Raw genomic sequence first — 24,870 nt, 5'->3', positions numbered from 1 at the left:
TATCCCGGCAGTGGGTTTCAGGGGCTCTCGCTTCATTGGCCTGTTTGGTATTGAAATGTTGCAACTCTTCGCACCTCAGCTTCCCCCGTACCTCTTTTGTTATCCCTCTACCATGTTTTTTCTTGCTCCCTGTTACTATCTTTTCTCCTTGCTATGCCCATTCCAAAAATGACAGCAAAGATGACACTGCTGTCATATTTCTCCTTTTCTCATCAGGTCGATCTTGTTGAAAGCTCTACTGCTAAGCTCTCTACAGCAGGTTCAACCTACTAAACTGTAGTTGTGCAACAAGAGGTGCCCCCATTACTGCCAGACTGTGGTGACTTGCCTAGGAACACTCACCTGTGGGCTTCTGTGAGCACATCTCCAATTTCGACCTAAAGATTACGAACTTGCATAACCAAGTCAGCATTTCTTTTCATGGTTTCAACAATCATATTTATTCCTTGGTTTAAAAAGTTTTGGTTCAACAGTTTTATAAACAGACATCACAAAAAGTGCAATATTTATAAACATAGTTCTTAGTTGCAGTGGTAGTAAGAATCTTTACTTTCATCATAAAGTTCACTTCAGCTATGCAACACAAGGTTGGTTTTGCTCCCCCTCTTCTCCCTCCCCTAGTTGGCACTTCATTGTAAATTGGAGAAACTTTAAAAAGACAAAAAGTTAATCTAAGCACAATGTTATAAGCACCTTGCCACGGTATTACATTCTCATAAGGCAAATTTTTGTTTCGTAAAGTCTGATTGTGCAACTCAGAGACCTATAAAAGGTGACAGAAATGCCAGTCTTCTCCTATAAAGAACAGGTCTTCATTTTTGCTTCAAAATTTCCACCCCTCCACATCACCCCCCCTTAAAAAAAAAAAAAAAGTACAGCTGATAATACAGCAGAACATACCCCTTACAGGGTAAAAGGAAATTACAGTAGACAAAGGCTGAAAACACAGTGCATAGTAGACAAAATAAGACTGTTCTTAAAAATAAAATAAAAAAGAAATAAAAGAAGAAAAAGGAACTGAACAACAAGCAATAATGGAATTTTTCTAGTGGAAGAGGATTTTGGGGCTTCATAAATAAGTGGAAAATTACTAGAATACTTTGCTATATAATATAAAAAAGCACAAAGTGTTTTCCAGTTGTCACCTAAGCACTAGATGCAACTTTGTAGGAGTAAGTATTTGGAGGCAGCTTTGAACTCTGATTGGTACAGGCATTCCAGCAGGGTAATGCTGCCAACAGCAGAAGAAATCCACCCAGTAAGACACAAAAGCCACTGAAATAGAATGCAGTGTCATACTCCTGCGTCCAGTCGTAAAACCAACCTGAGAGTGAAAATAAGAGAAAGTGCATCAGTGAGGAGTTAAATGTAACACAGCACTGTAAATTAGAAAAACATCATAAAAAACCCCAAACAAACAAACAAAAAACCCCACCAAAAAAAAGGGGCCAAATCTAAAATGCAGTTTGACCACTTGGACATGAAACGTGCTTTCCATCAGAGCCAAACCCAGAACACAATCAGCTTGGCAAGCTCAAGCAAAACAGGCTTTAATTTGTGTTGAAGATTTTGATTTCATCTTTCCATTGTTATTAGGACCAACTAGAACTACTTGCATGCTAATTAATTCTGTCTGGTCCTGACAAGCTCATGTTCATTTTATAGTATCTACCTTGACCTTACCTACAATTGGTGGTCCGAGGCTATTTCCAAGTCCAGCAAAGAACATCAATATCCCATATGCATGAGTCAGTTTCTCAATTCCCACAGTCTTTGTTGTTACATATGGAAAAATCGACCAGTTCCCAGTCAGAAAACCCAAAATCCCAGAAAGCATCGCTAATGTAAGGTAACTTTTGGCAAATGGAATTGCAAACAAGGCCACTCCTGTCATTAGTAAGGTAGTTACGTATAGATATAAAGTGTTAACCCACTCAAAATCTGCCAGTGTTCCTAAAGTAAGTTTGCCAACAGCAGTCATAATGCCTATAATGGAAATAAGGGGCATACGATAGTCATCTTCATTAATGTTTGCACTTCTTGCTACGTCTTCCATGAGCAGAGAAGGAGGAAACACACCAATATCAAAGAGCAAGATGGCAACAAAGAGAGCTGCAAATACTTTGTTCTTAAAAAGAACCATGGTTTCCTCCCAGTAGTTCAAATAGAGCTGCCACTTCCTTTTGGCGAGTTGCTTGCAGAAGTTTGTCTGTTCTACAACTTTCTTTTTATAAGTGTCTTTCTCATTTACATTTATTGAGCTTAATACATTCTTATTTAAAATGCTATCCTGTTTGTAATCAGGCATATTGTTTGCACATTTTTCATCAACATAGCCTTTTTCAAGGATGCTTATATTTTCTTCAACAGTCTTTTCTTTTTCATGATAAACAAAATATTGATCTGGGACTTTGTCTACACATGTTTTTTCTGGTGGAGGGGAATAAGATGACTCCAATGGTCTCATTAGGCTACCACATGCTAATATATTTAGAGACAGTGCGCCAACTATTAGCAGACAACCATCCAGTCCATATAGATCAATAAGCTCTCTCTGCAATGCTGCGTATATAAAGAGTCCAACGCTTGAGCCTATAAAAGAAAAATGAGATCAGTTTAAACTGAAGAACTGAGAACACTCTTCAACACTAACAAACTTCTACATTTCAGCAGCTACAAATATACCATCACAGCAGTGGTAAGTCATTTGTGCTCCTCTCTCCCTAGTCTAATGAACTGACAAGTTATCATCCCTCTTGAAGTTACAGCTTCTTTATTGAGTATCCACAAAATAAAAAGCCTTTCAAAATATCTGAACAGTTTATGATGATTAACACTAGCAGACACTTTAGAAACCAGTAGGATCAATACTATATCTGATGAAAAATATCAAGGAACTATTAAGCCATCCTTCTGCCATGCACTTACATACATGTATCCCTTCAGGTACCATTTTGAGTTAGCACAGTTACAATTTCACACACCAACATTTTCCCCTTTCTCCTCCCCGCTGCCACCTTCCTCCTCTAAGGCAGGAACAGACCAGGGGTTCACCAAGAGCCCTCCTAGAAACAGCCCTTGACTGCTTGGTGTTTAACGAGGGGGGCTCACATGGTGTGAGTTTACTCCAAAGGCATTTCTGAAGCTCTGCAGGGCCAAACATGCATTTGAGAAATTTGGATATTTACAAGAAAACACAGAGGAGTAAGCAATTACTATGAACACAAGCACGTTATGCAATCCCACCAATTTAAAGAAAAAGCTCTCGTTGAAGTAAGCATAGATCCATTGTAATCAATGGATGTCCACTCACAAATACAGAGCATTGTTTTTTCAAGTCAATTTAAAGACAAACTTTAAATTAAAATGATTTGCTGAAGACTGTCTCTAGGTTATATTAAAGCCATTTATAGACTTTAGTGCTAAACACAGGAAAAAAAATACAAAATTCAGACTTGTTTTGTTTTCCAGGTACTAAAATTAACCAGGGCTCAATAAGATCAGGCCTTAAGGCAAACTACCTGGAACCCCAACAAAAGCCACTGAAAATTATTCCAAGGAGCATTTTGGCAGAATTTCCCCTTTATTCGACTGGTGTGGATCTCGCATTAATATCTCACAACACTGACTGTACTGACCAGGCCTCTCCTCACTAACAGCTACTTGAGAAAACAGATCAGAGGAGATGCTCCATAAAACACAGAAAGCAAGGCATGGGACAACAGCCACCTTTAACAGTTCCTACTTGGTCCATTAATTTAGCAGTTCCTCTTGGTGTAAAAGACAACATCCCACAACCTAAAGACCCAGAGAGAGGATGAGAAAGACTGCTCAGCATCCTTCAAAGAATTTTCCTTGTATTATCCGGAGGTTCATTTTTTCTAGGATCCTTTTAATATACATGGACAAAAAGCTGGGATGAGCTTTTGGAAGATTTCAGAATTTAGTCTACTTTTAGATTGGAAAGGAAAAAATATTAAAAATCTAAGCCCAAACTTCAACTACTCCTTTAAAGGTACAGCTAATGTGAGGATATGGTGATCCAGCATGTATATCCTGCTTCTCCAATCTCTTTCTCACCTCTGATCTTGTGTAAGAAAGAAGAGGGAGAAGACAGCTCTAGGGAAAGTTTCCCCTCTTATTACCCATGGCATACAGCCCAAGCTACTCATGAGTCTGCCTCCATTTTAGTGAATATCCTTTTCTCATCTATATGGATAATCCATACCATACACCTGCAAGTGTAGTTACTATTTCACATGAAGCCTGATTTTATCTGTTCATTGCTACTGATGTTTTGACTTAAAAGGGACTTCAGGAAGTAACTGAGAAAAATATAATCTCCTGGGTTTTATTGCCAGGGTAATGGTAGCTGTATCAGATTTTAAAAGTTAGAAAGAATGACAATTAAAAGCCATACCTGTTGAAATCAGACCAAGTGCAAGGCCTCTGCGTTTGTCAAAATAGTGGCAAGTGATGGTAACTGTTGCGGTATACAAAAGACCACATCCAAGCCCTCAAGAAAAAGAGTTAAAAATAACGCGTGCAACATACTCTGGGAAATGAATGCCCCTTTTTATTTCCCAGATAATACAGTAGTGTACCCTGGGCACAGAGGTACCTTTTAACTCTGGCTCAGCACCAGCCACGCTGGCCTCACACTGACAGGGCCATGAGGCTGCCTGCGCTGTCCCACCTCCCTCTCCCCTGGCCATCCCTGGCTGCACAGCCCGTGTGGATCAGGCTGGGTTTGAGGAGTTCACCAGCTCAGGCTCCATGCTACGTGGAAGGGTTACATGGCTTTCAGCCCAGGGGCCAGTCCCAGAAAAAAGCAGAGCTGCATCCGCACGGCACTGTGCCCGAGGCAGCATGCTGCTGGGTCCCTGCAAGGTGCCTGGATTCCTGACACAGTTAATTTGATAAACCACCCACAGCAGCCCTCTGCAGCACAGAAGGGCAGGTGACCACCTGCTAAGAGGAACAGCACTTTCCTGCCTCTAGCACAGCATTTTAGGTTCAATCCAGTTATGTGGAGAACATCATCACTCCCTAATGATCCCTTATTTATCAAATTAGAATGAGTACGTGACAAAATTCCAGAAGAGATGTTATTCCTTTAAGATGGGCACTTCACACCTGCAGAAGACCTGCTTGATTCCACCCCTTAGGTAAAACCTCAGCTTCTCCATCTCTAAGAATCACGTCAATGGAGGACAAGCCGTTTTCAAACCCGGATGAACATACACATTGCTTTTATCTTACATGGTAACGGCGTGCCTGTGCAACACCCCTCCCTGCCCCACAGTAAAGTATTCCTTGATAAATCAAGTCCCAGACTACCACTGCCACTGTGAATCAGTTTCCCATTTCAGATTCATAAGCCAAGACTCAAAATAATAAAAATTAAGTCTCTGTATGAAAGGAAGGTGTATCTTACCAACAACAATCCCATATGAAATATATAGAAAGTATATGTTAGGTGCAAAACTGCTCATCATGAGGCCCCCGGCCACCATAAAGCCACTGAAGATTGCTACTGGTCTTGCTCCGAAAGATGATACACATACACTGCAGACAGGACCTAGAGGAAAAGCAGGAAAAACATTCCTAGTAAATATCAGCACTAGGAAGAATTTCTAAAAAATACCAGTCTATGGAAATGTTTCTTACAATAATTATTTAAATATATAATTATATTAAACAACAATTCGGAGTACTAATTTTTACAGGATTCTTTAAAAGAGTCAGTTACAAAAACATACAAGATCAGGCTTGCAAGGTTTTTGCTCAAGGAGAAGCTGACATCTAGACCACAAAGTGGTACCAGGGCTGAGAGGAAGAGAGCAAGCAAAACCTTCTTTAAACATAGGATGATACATATAGAGTATTTTTTGACAGAGACCAGAAACGGTGTTTCAGAAAGACAGTTATCGGTATTCACCTTAATGTAAGATGAGATATATAAAACTGAAATGGAAAATAGTAACTTCTGATCATAATCATGGTAAGAATGCCACCTGGTGCTTACATAGAGGAAATATCTGCTGATATACCAGATAAAGACAAACACTACACTTCCCTGATTTCTAGGGAATTAAATACCTGCTAGTCAGTATTTTACCAAATAACTGTTTACTACCTATCTTGGTTTCTACTGTAAAACTATGGAAAATAAAAGCATTTAATAAGAATGTCCAGAGCAACTTCCATGAAGTTCAGGAGAGGTTTCTCCCTCTCTTCACCCCCCCCAATATTTCTTGGTTGGTTAGTTCTTCAAAACAAGAACAAAGTGCAGGCTGCCTCTACTCAGCCAGTTCCTCTTTCACAGAAGTTGTAGAACAAGCACTTATTTTCAGTTGTGTGACCTGGAATACACCTTTTAGTCTGAAGTAGCATGCAAGCTTGGTGCCCTGCATAAATAAGCAACCAGCAAGGGACTTGGCTTGCAAAAGACAATCTGAAACAATCTGAAACCCTGCAGTTCCAAACATTCATACATAGACTTATATACTGGCCCCAAGATCCTAAACTCAGCAACTCTGAGATTAGAAGTCAGATACACATATGAATGACATTATTTAAAAACCGACCCCCCCCCCCCCCCTTTGTATCTCATTCACAGTGATACAAAACACTCCATGGCCGATACAACTGCAAAAGCAGTAACTTCGGAGTCTGCCATTTGTTAAGGTTGGTCCTCCCTGACTCACGCATAACTGAGATTCCCAGCAGATGGGAGGTGAGCCCAGAGAGGTGATATGAGGTGAACAACAGTCGGAGCTGAGGACGGTGCTTGCCTAGGTTTGCAGACAGGAGCCAGCAGCTGGGAATGTAGGCAAGGTTTTCGTGTGGTTACCAGCCATGGGACAAGCAGTTCTGGCAGGCAGGAGCACAGATTTGTTAGCAGGTGAAACGATCCTCAAAGGCAAGGCAGGTCAGAACTTTTGCCCTAGGTAAGAGCTATCTGCCTAAGGAACATAAAGGGAAGCAAGTCTGAATTGGGGCTTATCCAGGCAAAGAGACAAAGAAGAATTGAGAAAAATCTTCTGGGGAAGTAGGGTTTATTTGGATTTTGCAAATGATGAAAAAGGAAGATGCAAGCACTTGCTGCCTCTCAAGAGTCAGCACGCTGTGGGAATGAAAGCCAGCCAGAATAACTTGGGCAGAGTAACTTGCTGAGAACAAAAGCTGAGAGTGTTAGATTGTTGCTGATTCTTAGAATTAATTACTAGAACTGGCAAATTAAGATTGGTATGTTTCCTAAAACCACAGGATTTAAGAATAAACAAAGGATTGAATCTGTATTACATAAAAAATTCTGCTACACTAAAAAGAACATTAGGTAGTGATAACATAATTCAATTAAGCAGAGGAATTTGCACTCTTTCTGTTCTTTATTTCTAACCCACTACCGTGCTAAAACAAACAGTATTCCCCTTCGACCTCCTCTCTATATTTCAACACAGCTACTTTCAGGTCTCTGTCCAGCCTGGGGTGGTGGTACTGGTACAGACTGCACTGATGGCTACTAGAGGATCTGAGGTGAAGCTGGACCCTCTGACCCCAAGCCAGAACAAGGGAGACACAGGGCTGAAAAACATGTCTTCATAATCTGACAAGGACACTCTCCTCTGGAACACCATCAAAAGCACCTCTGACAGGGTCCAAGAAGATGCTTTTCCAGCTTCTCCCATGTACAAAAAATAATCCCAAAGGAGAACAGAAAGTACAAAGAGATCTTTTTGCTCTGACATGGAAAACAACCTGCACAAAACTGAAGAACCTGCTCCAATAAGCTCAGTATTAACGTGTCATCTCACACAGCAAGCGATCTGGCAGCTCAGCAATGGCCCTGTTTATAAGAAGGAGTGCCAGTACAAGTATTAAAATAGTTATTATAGGTCTCCAGGATGAGAAGAAAAACAGCTCCATCTTCCCCTTCACCCTAGGCCCTCCTTTCACACTCCCCTCATCATACCGCTAGAAAATAAAAGTCACAAAAGAAAACCCCCATGACAGCCACCATCTTTGTTCTTTTCCCTGCCTCCTCGCATTCCTTCTCTTTCTCTGTTTCCCAAAGAGCTGGCATTTTTTTTCCACCAGGCACAGTACCTTTGGTTATTACCATGGTATTTGCACAGGAGTTCACTGTACACAAACATGTTATTCTCTACAAGTAATTCAAGCACAATGGGTTCAAGGCAGTTAATTCTAGACAAACATCCAACTTTCCCAGAGTGGGACTGAGACTTGCTCTGTGAACTCCTGCCCTGTGGATTTTGTTCAAAGTGGACATTCTAAAGAATGTAGGAGTCTATGTACAGCCACATAGGAAACAGCTCTTCAGGCAGCATAAGGGTTTTCATTAGCTGACTCTCTTTCAGAAAGATCCTTCTACTGATAATGTATTTCTCACTGTAACGTGAACAACATAAAAATAAAACCCAGTGGCAATCCTCAATAGTAAGCATGGAAAATGGCTTTTAAGCCAGCATTTTGTTCAGTTTGCCAAGCAACTCCAGGGGTTAGCACTGTTATTAGAATAACATTTGAAGACATTGATAAATATGTACCTCTTTTACAGATAAAATCCCTGGGGCTTTTTTCCTTCCAAATGATGTATCCTAAAATTAGACCAAACTCTTTCAAGAAAAAGATACCAGCCCAGTTTATAGGAATGACACCTGATTCTAGGAAGAAAGACTTAGAAGCCAGCACAAGGACAGCCACCGCTCTTCTGCACATGACCTGTCAAGGCTCAGCAGTCAGTAATACAATTATCAGGCTCTGCAGGGGAGCAGTCAAGAAGATCCCTAGACAAAATGGGAAGAAGCAGCAGAGAGAAGGTGGGCTCTCACAGTAGATCTTCATGCAGAGAGACCAAAGAGGAAGAACTCCTAGGAGGAATCGTTTGTACATTGATATTTTCATTAAGATTTTATTGAATAAAAGACTTCGCACTCAGTGAGACCCAGCTGTGAGTGAGTCCATCCTGAGATGTGAAAACAAGCCATCTGCTGCTCACACAGGAACTTTGTAACTACCACAATCTTCTGAGCTCCTGACAAGTACAAAGTTGTTTTGTTTGACGGACATCAAGAACTAACACTCTCTTCCTCAATCTTCTCACACAAAGCGAAAAATTCTGCAAACTAACAAACCCTTCCTCCACTCGCTCATTTCGAGGGTCCTCCCTCCTTCACCTCATACACAGATAAAACCTTTTGCTAAACAAACAATACTGGACAACTGAGTTAGTTTTCTTATCGCCTGCATTAATCTGTCTCACCTTACTTGTTGGTATCTGCCCGAACCTGTTGAAACTGTAGAGTAGAAGCAATGCTCATGGACTGTACGTAAAATCCACTGGACAGAACACAAGAATATTTTTTGCCTATCAAATGCATTGCTAAAACCTGGTCATAATAAATATAATATTCTCCAAATGTTTGTACTTTGGATAAGAATACAGATCAGAAAAAGCCTTTTTACGCTGGACAGCAACCCACTCCCAACTGGTTGAAAAGACTGCTCCTTTCTGGTAAAGTTATTAAATGAACTGGGCTCCTCTTCGGACGAATCTTAGGGAGACCCTCTCCCCTCCCCACACACTATGTAAAGCTGCCATAATTTACAGGGGGTGTTATCTATGTGCAAGGTTTTTGTCCAAAAACTTGTAGATGCATCAAAGGTTTTTATAGGGTTGTAAAAATATTGCTTGAAAACACAAAATTAAGCTCTTTAAACATTTAACACTGAATGCCTCAGACCAGCAGAAACACCTCATTAATTTATCAAGACATGCCTTTCAAGGAAGAATCTTCCCTTTGTTCTTTCTCCATTAATAAAGTGGAGTGGGAATGGGAGACACGTTGCTGGTGTCTCCTGCTATGCCAAATACTGTGAATTCAACTCTTACTACAAACAGCTGTGGTGCCAATTACAGGCTCCAAGGTCTTTGTCTGTTTTGCTTTTAACAAGTGTAACATGGATCAAATTTAATTTCAGGCTCCAAATGGATGTAAAATTAAGAACACTTGGTGCAGGAGAAACACATGACCTTCAACAATGTAATAAATACCCTCTTCTGGCCTGTTTTAGTAGGGGAAACATGCTAAGCTCTTTCAACTTCTTCCTGTGCAACAAGCCCTACATCATCCATGGGGCCATGTGCTGCGTCTACCTAATATTATAGAGGAGGTCTCACCACTGCCCTGTACAATAGCACTGATGCTTTTCTTTCACTGTTTCAGGCACATTTCTTCCAATACACTGTAAGGTCACATCACAGAAAGGTGTAACTCAAGTCATCCTGCAAGGAAGAGATCAACCGGGTCCCTGTCCCATTCCATTTTCCAGCTGATGAGCTGAACAGTCCAGCTCAGGGGTGAACACTGGCCTTAGCAATGCTGTTTGTGCTGCAAGCACGAGGAGAGAAATCGAACACCAGGCGGCTAGGAAATTCATCTCAATAAACAAGGTGCTGTACTGGGTTTCTATGTCTCGAGTCTAAGTTTAGCTCTCACACAAGATAGAAGTAAACATTGTGGAAAGGACACCAATACAGCAAATGCGAAAGGACTCACCAGCATCAGCTAATTCAAAAAATAATTAAGACTACATGTACAGAGGGAAGGGGAGAAGACACACAGAACCTTTTTCTGTGCTAGCTGGCACACATATGAGGACATTTTCTTCTTTTTGGTGAAATTACAGCACTAATATAGCAAAGTCACTGGACATACCTTCCACTGTTACAGAAGCTAGCTAATGTGATTTCCAGTGCTATCAATGAGAAAAGTCTTCCTTAGGAAAATGGACACTAACTTATTTCCTGTATATAGGTGCAAACCTACCATAACTGCCATTCTTTTTCCAGTCTGGTATCTACAGCTTCAGAAAGGTGATGTTAAGTTGGAGAGGGCTCACAGAAGAGTCTTAATGGCTCTCCAGAAGAACCTTAATTAAGAGAGTGGAAGTCTCTTGTGTCAATGGCAAGAAGACTGTATCAAGGTACAGGCTTAAAAGAAAATTTAGAAGTAATTTGACTGCAGTCTCTAGACATATACCACACTAAATCTGGGGCACTTCAAAATATACCACTTAAAGATCAGCTGAACACTAAAACTAAGCAACTTGTATCATAAGCTTTCATACTTTTAGGGAGGGAATTAACTACTGAGAAAACTTATAAGAGAGGGAGAATGCACTAAACAAGCACATTCTAAATCAAATGAGAATTACAGTATTTTCTGCATCCAACATGGATTGCTTTAAGAGTACCAGTCCTTGAAAATATGATTTTGGATAACTAGATCAGAGACTGGAAACTGAAATAAAGATGGAGAAAGGAAAGAACAACAAATACTAGAAGAGTCAAGGTAGGAACAGTAAAAGGCAAGGGGACTACCAGAAGGCTTTGCCGTAAAGCTTTCCTGTACCAGCATTCAACACATGCAATATTGCTGCTGAAATCAGCTTGCTTGGGGAGATTGTTAAGTTACTAAGTTACAGATAGTATCTTTTCACATACATGAAAACATGCTAATCTAGAAAAATTCAATTAGCCTGATCATCTACTTAACATAGGCTTCAACACACAATGGTTCCACCTGGCCTATAATACTGGAACCTGCAATAGTAGAAATAAGAACAGGAGCAAGTTCTCTTTTCCTATATTCATGACAAGGGCCTAACTTTGCAATGTGTTGTATCGATGGTTTTGCATTGAAAACACATATATTCTTTACACTGGTGACTGGGTCTGAAAAAGGCCTGCTATGAAAACTGCATGAAAAACTGTACCTTGTCAAGAGCATTCTAGTTTTAGGTAGAGTTTACAATACTTAAGTGTCCTTCAACAAGTTTACTTTAAGTAGAGTTATCATTAAGGTCGGATCCCAGCTTGATAAGACAGTGGGATCTTCCATTTCAGGTAAAGCAGGGAACATATATTTTGTTTTCAGTCAACTCTGATAACATCAATGCAATTAAAAAGCCCTCACTGTACTTTTCTTTTAAGGCATTAAAAACAGGAATGATTATTAAGCTTCCAAATCCCAAACTAAAAGAATAAAAGTATACTGACAGACAACATTCCTCCTAACCTCTCAAAATTTCAAGTAATTTAATCATTCATACCAAAATCAATCACAATAGCAGCCTTTATTTGTATTATTCAGTCACAGAAGTTTCTATTTGCTCCAAAGCACACTACTGACAACTGCTCACAGTGGCAAGACAGAGGGCACTAAGAAATCTGGAAACTAGCATGGTGTTGACATACAAGAAAGGGGGCTAAGGCTTTTGTCAGAGGCATGAGCCAGAGACTTCTGGTCTCCAGGGAAAGGGGTTTTCTTCACCCCTTCTCTTGCAATCCCCTTCTGCCTAGTTTTTCTTCAGTAGCTATCTTGTTTATCCTTCTTCCCCTCCCTGCTTCATTCTCTCACCCAAGTTTATTTAGTTCTTGATCCATTAATAACAGGAGTTAATGCCCTTAAAACAGGAGAATAAAGAAGTATGATGGAAGAACAGTCTACAGTCCTTTGCCCACTTACCCTGGGACTGAATAGAATCTTCTTGTGGTCAGTGATCCACCTGCCTTTGCCCATTTTTATTCTGCCTAGAGATATAAAACCCTAACACCAGCGTGACACCAGTTTTGGCCAGTTACAGCATCAAACAAACCAGTGGTCTCTATTCAGCTCTGTGTTGCTCTTTGAACATCAACTTTCTTTCAAGGAGATTTCCTCAGAATCCTGAGCTGCATTTTGTCCATTAAGCTACATAATTGCTTTTCCCATAGCAATTGCTTTGCTGACAGACAAGTTTTTCCAGATTCAGCAAAAAAATAGTAGTTCCCATGGTGAATCTTTGAAAAGCAGAAGTTAGTGATATTACCAGGTACAATACCCATGCTCAATATTAAAACAACAGTATGGACCTGTGGACTTTCAAGGTGGTGTTTTATTTCCCTAAAACCCTGCTGTTACTCTTCAAGTGACAATGTCTTACTAAAGAAAAGCTTCCAGTAAAGTTGTTTTATTTAATGCCACTGTTATCCATAACTTTCCAGGCTTCAAAGGGATTTTTTTCTCAAACAAATAGTAGAAAAGAGCCCTCACCCACCCTAACTGGTGGGTTTACTTCTAGAGCTGAAAAAATTAGTAACTGGTTTATTAATTGACTTTTTTTTTCTTAAAGCACTTGAAGCATTTCAGACTGTTCACTCTGATTTGAAAGATACTAATGCAAATGTTAGTCTTAAAGCCTCATTTAAAAAAAAAAATCCCATCAATAAAATTATCATTCAGTTTCCCAGAGTTTGTTTTTTCTATTTTATTCAAATACAATAATTTTGAATTTTCTAAGGGTAATATTTTTATTGCTGTTTTACCCTTGTATTGCTTTGGTTTATGTATAGTGGAACTATAAATGTAATCTTCTCACCTGTCCTGACCTAAAACAAAAATGCAGCATCTTCATTCTATCATTTGCAGCTGTCTTTAAAACAATTCTGAAAGCACACACAGATTAAAGCATCTATTACAAAGAAATATTTCAATTTTAGATAGGTACCGTTTCTACACTTACTGGCAAGCAATCCGATTCCATTTGCTAGTGATCCAACCCAAGCAGTCTTGCCTTTCCCTTCTCCAAAAGCATCCAACCATTCTAAATACAAGACTCCCACAGCCAGCGGTGATCCGTAACACAAGAACTGAGTAAAGAAGGAAACGACAACAATCACCCAGCCCCAGCCACCATCTGGTGGTTTCCGAAATACCATCTTGTCAGATGAGTGCAGATGTACAGGTGGAACCTGTGTAAACAAAAGCATTAGAAATGTATTAGCAAACCTAGGTCACTCACAAGTGAGCTGTACAGAGAAGTACACGTCCAAAAAGAATTCAACCAACCTTCAAGCAATATATGCAACACAACTTACAGGCAATGAAAATTAGTTACCATTTGGTACTTTTACCTCTTTTGCATAACACAGGAACAGTACACAAAGTATTAATAAGTGATACATACATCACCACTGTATTACAGAAAGGGGGAACGTTTCATTTTCCGAGTGTTAAACAGTCTTTGTGAAGACCTCAGGCATTAGTATCTGCCACAGTTCAATGACAGAACTGCATGGCCACCTGCTTGAATATCCTGAGTGAAGCATATAGGCTTGAAGGACAAGAAAAGCTACAAGTATAAAACAATCCCAATAAATAATTTAGGATTTAAAAGAAATCACAAATATAAAAATATTAGTTCAAGGTAAAAAAAAAAAAACCAACAAAAAACCACCAAAAACCCAACCAAAAACCAAACCAAATCTCTAATTAGTTGTAATCTTAGCATGGTGCCTTGCAGTTTATAGCAAGGTGTTTGCCACTAGATAGCGTACTCTGGGAGGGGCAGGCCTAGAGGAAGACTGACATTCTGGAAATAGTAACAGTTCAGTACTCTGTCAACAAGGTGACGTGTAGCAGAGCGATGCATCCAAAAATCACTTTCTACGTATTAGTAAGTGAAGTGAGTTCTAAAACCGTGTACAGGTGTGGCTTGTATGCCAAGACACGACAGTATTAAACAGGCACACAAAAATCTCCTATAACCTGTTACAGTGTCTGCCCTCTGCGCAGTTTGCACAGATCACCCTTCCCCAAACTGGCAATCGCTTCTTGGACTCCATAAGTACCACCTTACTCCTTTGCATGGCAAGATCCATCACCTATGCATCTATGGCTTTAAATTACTTGCTGTCCTCACACCTTCTCAAGACTAGTTTGTGAATGTAGGGATCGATACCTCTAAAATCTAGCAAAGAATTTGGATGTTTTCCAGGCTAAATTGCTTTGGAGTTTTGATGACTCCAATGATGTTGTAAGTCCCTGTGCACACAACTAACCTGCCCTCCCTCTCTACAGGGAGCAATCTGCTGAAGTCATGATCACAAAACCCATGTTCTGTTCCTGGCTCTGTCACTAATCAGACATGTGATTCTCAACAACTTTATTTCCTTTACCCTGTAAGATAGAAACAGATAAGTTCTTACCCTGTTTTCTTCATGAAATATTCTCAAGGACCATCTTCACACTGCAGCTTATGCATTAAGACTGCTGCAGTAACAGTTCTGCTCTGGGAGACCCCCAAGAGGCAAAGCAGAAGAATAAACACATCGCACTGCCTTTTTGACTTACAACCCAGAGGACATGGAAAAAAAATTACTGCTGTATGAAAGCAATGGTGTAAACAAGTAGACAATAACAGAACTTCTATTCAAGCTCCTTGTACTCTTTGCTTAGGCAATTTTTAAGAATTTGCATGGAAAATTTACAAAAAAAGCTACAGCATAAGATTTTCAGGAATAATTACTACAGAGACACGAAAAAGGCCAGTTCTAGTTTACAGACGCACTGAAATGTTACTTTGAGGGTAGATACTTACAGATGATGACAAAAAAGTCCTTCAGCTTCCTAGAAATGTAACTTCACGTGGCGACTCTACCTGGAGAAGAAGAGCAGCAAAGCAAGTTTTCAGCTGAAGTATCACTGCAACAGGGAGCACAACTCTGAAAAACTGGTGTCTTCCCATTAAATTTCTTCTTTTTAATATCTTTTCAAAGGAACTTCAGAAGTAATCAACTTATCTCAGTGGAGAAATACTGGTCCCCTCTCAATTAATTAACAGCTGACAGCAGCCTTGAGCTCCAGAATAACAAAAACATTGTCTACTAATGTAAAATAAACTTTGACATTCTAGGTCCTTTAGGAGTGATTTACAGTTTTAACATACTGACAGTCCTTCAAGATACAATATTTCCAGTTACAAATGCTACAAAGTTATATATTTCAGTTAAAAATGTAAGCTCTAATTTATTTCCTCAAATGTCTGGTCAGTGATTTACAGTTTTAACATACTGACAGTCCTTCAAGATACAATATTTCCAGTTACAAATGCTACAAAGTTATATATTTCAGTTAAAAATGTAAGCTCTAATTCATTTCCTCAAATGTCTGGTCAGTGATTTGGATGAGGGGATCGAGTGCACCCTCAGCAAGTTTGCAGACGACACCAATTTGGGAGGCAGGGTTGATCTGCTTGAGAGTAGGGAGGCTCTACAAAGAGATCTGGACAGGCTGGATCGATGGGACGAGGCCAATTGTATGAAGCTTAACAAGGCCAAGTGCCGGGTCCTGCACTTGGGTCACAGCAACCCCATGCAGTGCTACAGGCTTGGGGAAGAGTGGCTGGAAAGCTGCCCGGCAGAGAAAGACCTGGGGGTGCTGGTTGACAGCGGCTGAATATGAGCCAGCAGTGGGCCCAGGTGGCCAAGGTGGCCAACGGCATCCTGGCCTCTGTCAGAAATAGTGTGGCCAGCAGGAGCAGGGAGGTGGTTGTTCCCCTGTACTGGGCACTGGTGAGGCCGCACCTCGAGTGCTGTGTTCAGTTTTGGGCCCCTCACTACAGGAAAGACACGGAGGTGCTGGAGCGTGTCCAGAGAAGGGCAACCAAGTTGGTGAAGGGCCTGGAGCACAAGTCCTGTGAGGAGCGGCTGAGGGAGCTGGGGCTGTTCAGTCTGGAGAAGAGGAGGCTGAGGGGAGACCTTATCGCTCTCTACAACTACCTGAAGGGGGGTTGTAGTGAGGTGGGTGCTGGTCTCTTCTGTCAGGTGGCTGGAGATGGGACGAGAGGAAATGGCCTCAAGCTGTGGCAAGGGAGATTTAGGTTAGATATTAGGAAAAATTTTTTTACTGAGAGAGTTGTCAAACATTGGAATGGGCTGCCCAGGGAAGTGGTTGAGTCACCATCCCTGGAGGTATTCAAAAAGCAGGTAGACAAGGCACTCCAGAACATGGTTTAGTGGGCATGGAGGATGGTTGGACTCGATGATCTTGAAGGTCTTTTCCAACCTAAATGATTCTATGATTACATGAGATGCAAGGGTGACAGCTGGGACAGACAGAAATCATGCCATACCGTAAGGTATCAAAGCATTAAAAAGCTGCTTATAGGTACTTTCCTACAACAATAACCTTTATATGAAAGGGGATCCCTGTATTTCTTCACAAAATATTTAAACTGTTTGTATGCAGTCACCAAAAGGGCTGAACATATGCATCTCTCCCTCCCATTAAATAAGTATCACTTGGCTTGTTTTGTCCCTGACTGGAGTAAAAATGGTGGAAATAAGTAACAGCTTCAAGAAAAGACACTTCCACTGAGACAAAGCAAGGAATTTTTCAGAAAACCACTAAAATAATGGAAATAGTGAATAATCCCAACTCATATTTGTTTAAAAAGTAATCTTTAGAAAACAAACATGTTTTAGCAGTGATATTGATTTCCACTATATCGATGCCCTAAAATTTGGCACAGAGACAACTCTTGAGTTCAGTTCTGCTATTCTAAACATTTGATGGGGAGCAAGGGAGGGCAGGGCAGGAGAGGGAAAAAGTTTTCATAGTCTTAGGTCACGTAGTCTTTTCTAATAGAAAGACTAAAAAAAACCTCTGGATCAGTTCTTCATCTGCTGCAAGTCTGCACAGCTTTATTGACTTTAACCAACTGCTCCCGATTTATAGCAGCAAAAGAGCTAACCTTCTACGTCCTGACGTCTCCTATTCTACACCACAGATCTCTTTTGCATCTTTTAGCTAAACAACAGAATTTTAGGTAGCAAAAACATCTCTATTTCCTAAAACACTTCAAGCCATTTACAGCCTGCAATTGTCAAGGAAAAAGTGAAAACCACCATCATTTTTCCCCCCAGAAATCATCCTCAAAGTGAAAACAGATCTATGAAGACCCAGAGTTTGTTTTTAAGAGCCAACACGACCTAGCTTTTCCTTCCCTTTCTTGCAGGTTGCTCCTTCACGTCACACTGCTGTGTGCCTATTCCCTAAAATAAGGCACATTTTCTAACTTCCCTGAAGGCACAAAGTCCTCCTGAAGAGAGCACGTGAGTCGAGAGCTCTGTGCAAGGAGCCCATTCCCCAGAGCCCTCTGCAACGATACGTAGTTAAAGATGTCCCAGTCAACCAAGCTGCTGCTGGGACCGTGGATACCAATACCCCTTTTAATGGTATGTTATTTAATGCTTCCCTGAAAATGACAAGTTGTAGTATAAAAGCTTAGTAGCCCTGACAAGAGCAGTAGGAACTAAACCTTTGCTACTCCCAACACTGCCTGCACAGGCATCGAATCTGTGCATCGATTTGGAAAGGATCCAAAGTGCCTTTTACTATTTTCTGTCTGTGGAGAAGGAAGACACAGACTGTACAGAAAAACATGATCATCAAAAATAAAGAAGCAGAAGCCCAAACAGGAGAGAGCGCTCAATAGTTTTGTTTTCTCTTGGAACCAACCAGGAAGACTTGTGTGAGCCTGGAAACAGACAAACAACCATGGGTTTAAGATTCAGGTGGGAACCATTTCACAAACCTTACTGCTCACAAAACCCAAGTATGCTGTTTCAGACTCCAGGAAACTTAGTTACATGAAAAAATACTGAAACGGAGAAATGAAGCATAAAGAATTCAACAGTAACTTGAAGTTTGGTCAGAAAAAGCTTTTCAGTGAGTTGTACTCACTGCGAATAAGAATCAGAGGAAGAGAGCTGCTTGATGAAAGCCCTTACCAACAACAACAAAAAGAAACCCTAGAGAACAAAATGAACAACAACAGTTTTAATGTGGAAAGAGAGAGGTGTCTGGCTGCAACGATTTTCTTTTATCTGAGCAGCTTTATCACAATATTGAGCTCTTTTTCTATAAACCTTAAGATTTGGTTTAAAGATAACAGAGAAGCACAAAAAAAAAGAATTGGTCTAAAGAACACGAGTACGACCGAAACGTTAGCCCTCAGCACAGAAACTTCTATTAATTTGTGGCAAAGGGAATCTTGAGAAAGACAGTAGCAATATGACTGTTTCCAGTTTGTTATTTGTGCAAACGGAGTCTGGTTAAGTATGCTGCTTTCTGCGAGCAGCACATGGCTGCCAAGAAAGCCGATGTCAGCAGAATCGCTGTGTGATTAACACTCAGCTATTCCAGTTTTGCAAGGCACTGATACAAATTAAGACGGTACCAGCCAATTTCACGTAAACTGTTGTTTATTTTGCAGGCAAGGTTCTTGCAGTTCTCATCTCAAGTTTCTGCTACCCTTAGCTTGCAAGTAACACCTAGAGCGTTAGAGTGGCAGTGATGCATTACAGTTGTTTTTAACGTACTCAATGTATCCAAACACGTGCATGTGTACTGACATTACAGTTTAAGCACTGTATTAAATGCACTGAAAAAGACACATCTGTACTTCGGTGACATCAGACTTTAACTAACGTTCTCACTATAGTACCTCCCCACATTTAAATACTTGTCTTTAAGTTCTTTCACGCTGAATGTATATTATTTCCCCCTCAGTTCTCAGGTCTACCTATTTCTTGTGCTCCTCTACTTTCCCTTCTGTAAGTTATGCAAGATGCTCATCAACGTCAGTCAATATTTCCTTCCGTTTCTGCCTGACCAGGGAAGAAGAGCGGAGTTTTAAACAAAATACCAGAACAAAACTTAGTGACGACATAATAACGTTTTTCCACCACGCAAAGTAAGTTCACATAAAGAAGCATCAACCGAGGCAGCACGTAAATCAGCCAGCTTTGTACGGATCTGTCAGCTCAGCAGAACCAGTCCTACCTGTTTCCAGAGCCTCACTGCCCCAGAGGGGATGGACACCCCCCCCACCCCCCACCCCGCAAGTATAACTGGCTGTCAGACACTAGCACGCATCCACGCAGAGGGATGTAAGCCAGCACTGCTACAAACCACCAGCCAACTCGATTTACCGGAGGAGAACTCCTCTGCGAAATGAGAGCGCGCTACGCGCCGCCTTACGCATCACAACCCGCGAGGGCTCCCCGTGGCGTCCGCTCTCTCCCCGCCGCTCCGCGCCCCTCGGCCAGGTCCTCCGTGGGGACGGATGGGCTCTTATAGCCCCTGGCCCGGCTCGCCTCGCCTCTCCCCACGCCCTCGGGGGCCAGCCCACACCCCCGCTCCGCGTTAGGACCGCGTTACACATTGACGCCTTCCACCTCCAGACCCGCTTCGACGGGAAGCGCTCGGCTGCGCGCCACCGACGGACGGGTGACCGAAGGTTGCCCTCGCCAGCCCGACGCCGCGCACGCGGCGAGACGGGGTTGCGCCACGCCGTCCCGCTCCCGGGCAGCCGCGGCCTCCGAGATGCCGACGGGCGCCCGCAACCGGCACGCACCGATGCCGATGGGCGCCTGCTGCCGTGAGCCTGCGCCCGCCGCCACGACGCCGCTGGGTGCCCGCTAGATGCCAACAGGGACCCGCGAGGGACGCGGGGAGGTAGCCGCAGCCCACACCGAGGCGGACCCCGGTGGGCACCGTAAGGGACGCGGGCATCCCGGCGGGCACCCGGGGGTGACGGCAGGTCCCGAGCCGGCTCCTTTCCCCGAAGCCCGGGCATCGCAGAGGCCCCTCAGGGCCACCGGCCTGGCCCCGCACCGACACGCGGGGCCGGGACACCCCCGCGAGGCCTCCCGCCGGAGAGCCGGGCCGGGCCGACCCGGGTGGCGGCGGCAGCAGCGGCCCCGGGGACGGGGGACACGGGACACGACGGGACGGGACCCGCCCGGCCGCCCCCCGCGGCTCCCGCCGTCCCGGCCCCCTCGCTCCCCTCACCCGCAGCCCGGCGGCGCCCCACGCGGCCGGCCCGCGGCTCCCCACGGCGCGGCCGAAACCCGGGTCCCCCCCCCCCGAGGCGGCGCCGGCGCCGTCGCCGTTACCTGCGCCCCGCGCCGGCAGCAGCGGGCGGCCCTGGGGAGGGGGGTTGTGGGGGGGGGGCCGGAGCCGCTCCCGGCGAGCCGGGGCAGCCCCGCATCCCCGGCGCGGCGGGGCGGGGCGTGGCCGCGGCCGCGGCCGGTGCCGGCACGAACCGGTTGTAACTCGGGCGGGGGGAGGAGCCGCCGGGGGCCGCCACCGCCGCCGCCCGCAGCCCCGGGGCGCGGGGAGGGCTGCCCCGGCAGGCGTGGGGCGGCCGCTCCCCTGCCGGCCTCACCTCCACCGCGGCCCCCTGCCCTCCTGCTCCTGCTCCGCCGGCAGACCCCGGCCTCGCCGCCTCCCTCCGCCCCGCTCTCGCCGCGGGGAGGCGGACAGCGGGCGGCCGCAGCGGAGCCGGGGCGGGAGCCGCCCTCGTTCCCCGCGCAGCCTGCCGCTGCCCCCGGCCCCGCCAGCCCCACGGGCCTCGGTGAGGGCCGGGCTCCAAGGCACGATAACCCCCACCACCGCCGCCGCCGCCATCCCCCGCTCCTTCTAGCGGCGTGCCCACGCCGAAGCCCGGGAGGCGGGAGCGGGACCGCAGCCCCGCAGGCAGACCGCAGCCGCTTTGAACCTGCTCGGGTACCGCAGGCGGCGGAACCGCTGCAGGACGGGGATGGGCGCCGGCTCCCCGCCAGCATCGTTGCCCGAAGGCCGCAAACTTGCACCGCGAACAGCGATGCAGGCAGCGTACGGCACGGCGCTGCCAGCCCAGCCCAGCCCGCTGGCTCAGGTAAGAGCCGGCTCACTTCTGGATCAGCGTAGCCGCTGCCTTTGGAGGCAGATCGCGTTAGAGCCCGAGCCCAGGTCAGCCTGCACAGCGCGGTTAGACATACGACGAGGGAGCTGTCGACTCACGCAAGTCCGGCCACCTGCAACTTTCACCCCCCAGCCTGCAAACTCTGTTGCAGAAGCTGATGGAATACTCGGTGAGGATCGGGTTCTACCCACGGCTGCGTGCTCAGCGGGACAGCGCTGCCGCTCGCTCTACCCAATTCGGGCAGCTCAGGTACCCGCACAAACTGCAGGTGGAAATACAAACAGCCCCAGCGTTGAGTGAAATGCTGAGAGCTGAAATAGTCCTAGAGCTGAAATTCTGCAGCCATCTCGGATGTTTACAGCCTGTGCAGTTGCTACGTGTACAGCACAACTCCCCTTTCAGACCCGCCATCCAGATTTACTCCTTCGTGCAATATGTACAAAGGTTCCTGAACTTCAAGTATCTTTTAAAGTACCTAGATCCACCTTACGGTGTTCAGGTAAATATTAAAACTAATACTTGCTCTTCGAAGGACTGAGAGAAGAATGATACAAACTCAAGGCTCACTTCTAAGACATCTCTGAAGTGACAAGGCCTCAGCTGGCATATGGTCCAATTTTGGATACCTCATGTCAAAAAGGGCAGCCAACTGAAGGAGGGGTGGGAAGTGGGCAGAAAAAAAGAGAGGACAGGAACTATCAGAGCTCTAGCAAGTGGTCCAGGGAGGAGAACTGAAATAAATGGCTTTTAACCTAGAGAGAAGGCAGAGGGGAAACATCATAACATTCTTCAAGAACTGTAAGAAGTTACCACAAAGTAAAAGGAATGAATTGTTCTGCATATACATTAGATGACTAAAAGCAGTGAGTAGCCTTAAACTCCATCAAGAGATGCTGCTTTAGATATTAGGAAAGGCAAGGCTAGCTTGGCATTTGCAGAGATTTCTTTGGGAGCGCAGAGCATTTTGGGAACACAAGTGCACTGGGTTGCTGAAACAACTGACTGAAGACAGCTGCCCAGATAGTGAACAGCCTCTGTTTACTTTGATCATTTCTTGGGCTCCAGGACACAGGCTGAAATCGAAAGGTTAACTGAAAGCTTTCCATAGCCATGCAAGAGATGGCTGGAAAATCACAATTCTGAAACAACCGTTCGAGATGTGCTGTTTCCTACACTTCAGTACAAAACTAATAAATATGACAAAACTTTTTTGCATACAAGTGCATGTAAGGCTCCAGTTCCCATTACAGTGCTTGATATGTTTTGCTTTTTGAATTCTACAGAAGCTCAAAAACCAGTGTTTTGGGCTAAAATTAACCACAGGACATTTCACTCTAGGAAAATTGGTTATGAGCATCGGAAAAAACAGTGAAGAAGAATATTTGTGTATTCACAAGTAGTCATTAGGCTACTGCATATAAGAAGCTTGGAGTTCATAATGGTTCATCTGTACAGGAACACTCAGAAGAGTAAAGGCGTATCGGTTGCAGTGTACATTGAAATACTCTGGATCTTTATGCAGAGGAAGTGGTCCTAGTCAGATGCAAACCAACTTTAGATCACAGGCAGCTTTGGACCTGAAGAAGAAACCCAACTTGAGAATAAAAATGCACTTTAAATTAATACATATTGATCCTAATTGCTTTTCTTTACCTTCTCTGGATACCCTCCTGATGACAAGTCCTCCGCTTTTAATTAACTCCACTTTTCACATGAATACACCAGTCAAGTGCATACCGTAATATTGAGAGGGCAACCTTGCTGGCAAGAGACAGACCTGTGAAAACAAGCCACAGAAACAAAAGGCTCGAGGAAAGAGTCCCTCCTCCATGTCTTCTTTGTCCTTGGTTTCGTAAGAAGCAACGCAGCCCCCTCCAGCTGTAGGTTTCTGCTGACTTGGCCTATGGTACTTTGGCAACTAACTACCATTTGGCTTAGATTTCAAATCACTGATTAATCTTCTCCTTTATTCACTTCAGAAACCCTTCCTACAGGGCCTTCAAAGGCAAGTGCATTATAATGGTGCCATAGCCGCACCTTTTGTAAACACACTTTTGTCCCACCCATCACTAGAAGAGTTCTTAAATCCTCACTTTAAAATAGAAAATGAAGTAAAACACTGAATAATGCCTATAAACCCCTCCCTCCCCCAGCCTCTGGGCTTTAAGAATCCAAAGGATAAAGGTACAGAGGTAGCGTGGCCAGGGATGAGAGCAGCACCTAGTTAAATTACCTTATTTTCGGTAAGTCACGGTTGCAGGATGTGTAGTTCTAAGCCACTAGTAGCTGTCTCAGCATACAGATGATCTAGAAATGTTCCCTACTCTGCAGACAGTGCAGCAGCAGCAGCAGCAGCTCCTGAGGGTACAGAGAAGAAATTAAGAGGGTATTCATACAGCCATCCTGGAAGGGGTCCTTCCCTGCAAGGATCACAGCTGGTGTGCTGAACAACCCAGAACTGACCAAAACCGAATTATCACCCTGAGTAAAAGGGGGGGGGGATATGCTTGGGGTTTTTATTTAGTTGGTTGGGTTTTTGTTTTCATTTCGTTGTTTGGTTTCGTTTTTTTTAAAAAGAAGGTACATAATCTGCAATGGAGGAAAATCTCAAAACACTTCTAAACATTCCATTAACTACTGTCCTGTAACCTGTGGTCCAGATTGGGAAGCATCCTTTTATGCATTTGCAGTCTTTAAACAATCTGCATAGGAGGAGAGACTCTGGAATGAAAGGGCCAAGCTAATATGTCTGAAGTTCATTGTCGTCTTAGGCATTTTGTTAACTTGCTTGCGGAAAATGTCCATTAATGATTTAAAGGGAAAAAAGGTGAGGAAAGCAATCAGTAGTTTGACTAGAGTTTAATTTAAGCAGATGTATTAAGTATCTGTACACTTACAGAGTCTAAAGGACACTCATTTGGCTTCAGCAGCCTTAAAAGGCAATAATTCAGTAGTTATAATTTAACCCTTCATGTGAGAGGCAGAAAGAATGAGGCTTGTCAAATGCTGTCTGACCACATCAGGCAGGGTCACTATACCTTCCCTCAGATTTGTGTGAAAGGGAATAGATCGCTTTAGCTGCAAAGAACACAGATTTCCCCTGAGATGCCAGTAAAGTACTGCAAAACCCCCTGGTGTCATCATGGCTATGCTGACAGGGAACTTAGCCTATTCTGTTTGGGGAGATGCAGATCTAGCGGCAGAACTGCCTTCTCCTACCCCGTCTGTCTGTCACTGCCAACACGCAATGCAATGTGTCCACTCCAC

General features: G+C 43.8%; 1 protein-coding gene across 2 annotated transcripts; it reads right to left on the bottom strand.

The window, feature by feature from the left end:
* Nucleotides 1-23,961, bottom strand: SLC16A9 (solute carrier family 16 member 9). 2 transcript variants are annotated; one of them, XM_075025515.1, is made up of 8 exons: nt 23,837-23,961; nt 23,257-23,380; nt 15,451-15,510; nt 13,594-13,822; nt 5,438-5,581; nt 4,421-4,516; nt 1,684-2,592; nt 66-1,324 (listed from the first exon to the last, which is right to left on the bottom strand). In XM_075025515.1, exons 4-8 carry the CDS (start codon nt 13,787-13,789, stop codon nt 1,146-1,148), a joined length of 1,524 nt encoding a protein of 507 aa, XP_074881616.1. In that variant the 5' UTR covers nt 13,790-13,822; nt 15,451-15,510; nt 23,257-23,380; nt 23,837-23,961; the 3' UTR covers nt 66-1,145. The 2 variants fall into 2 exon arrangements, with proteins under 2 accessions (XP_074881615.1, XP_074881616.1); XM_075025514.1 differs by lacking the exons at nt 23,257-23,380; nt 23,837-23,961 and adding an exon at nt 20,813-20,874 and having other exon boundaries at nt 1-1,324; nt 13,579-13,822.
* Between the last annotated feature and the right edge of the window lie 909 nt (nt 23,962-24,870).

This window comes from Buteo buteo, chromosome 4 (genome assembly GCF_964188355.1).
Source record: "Buteo buteo chromosome 4, bButBut1.hap1.1, whole genome shotgun sequence".
Classification (NCBI taxonomy): Eukaryota; Metazoa; Chordata; class Aves; order Accipitriformes; family Accipitridae; genus Buteo; species Buteo buteo.
This window is presented reverse-complemented; position numbering and strand designations above follow the sequence as displayed.

Coding starts and splice junctions, on each gene's coding strand:
- SLC16A9 (XM_075025514.1), bottom strand. CDS start 13,789: ATGGTATTTCGGAAACCACCAGATGGTGGCTGGGGCTGGGTGATTGTT. Junction 5,582..13,578: donor TGCCAGTAAGTGTAGAAACG/GTACCTATCTAA, acceptor CTTTTCCTCTAG/GTCCTGTCTGCAGTGTATGT. Junction 1,325..1,683: donor CCTCGGACCACCAATTGTAG/GTAAGGTCAAGG, acceptor TTTCACTCTCAG/GTTGGTTTTACGACTGGACG.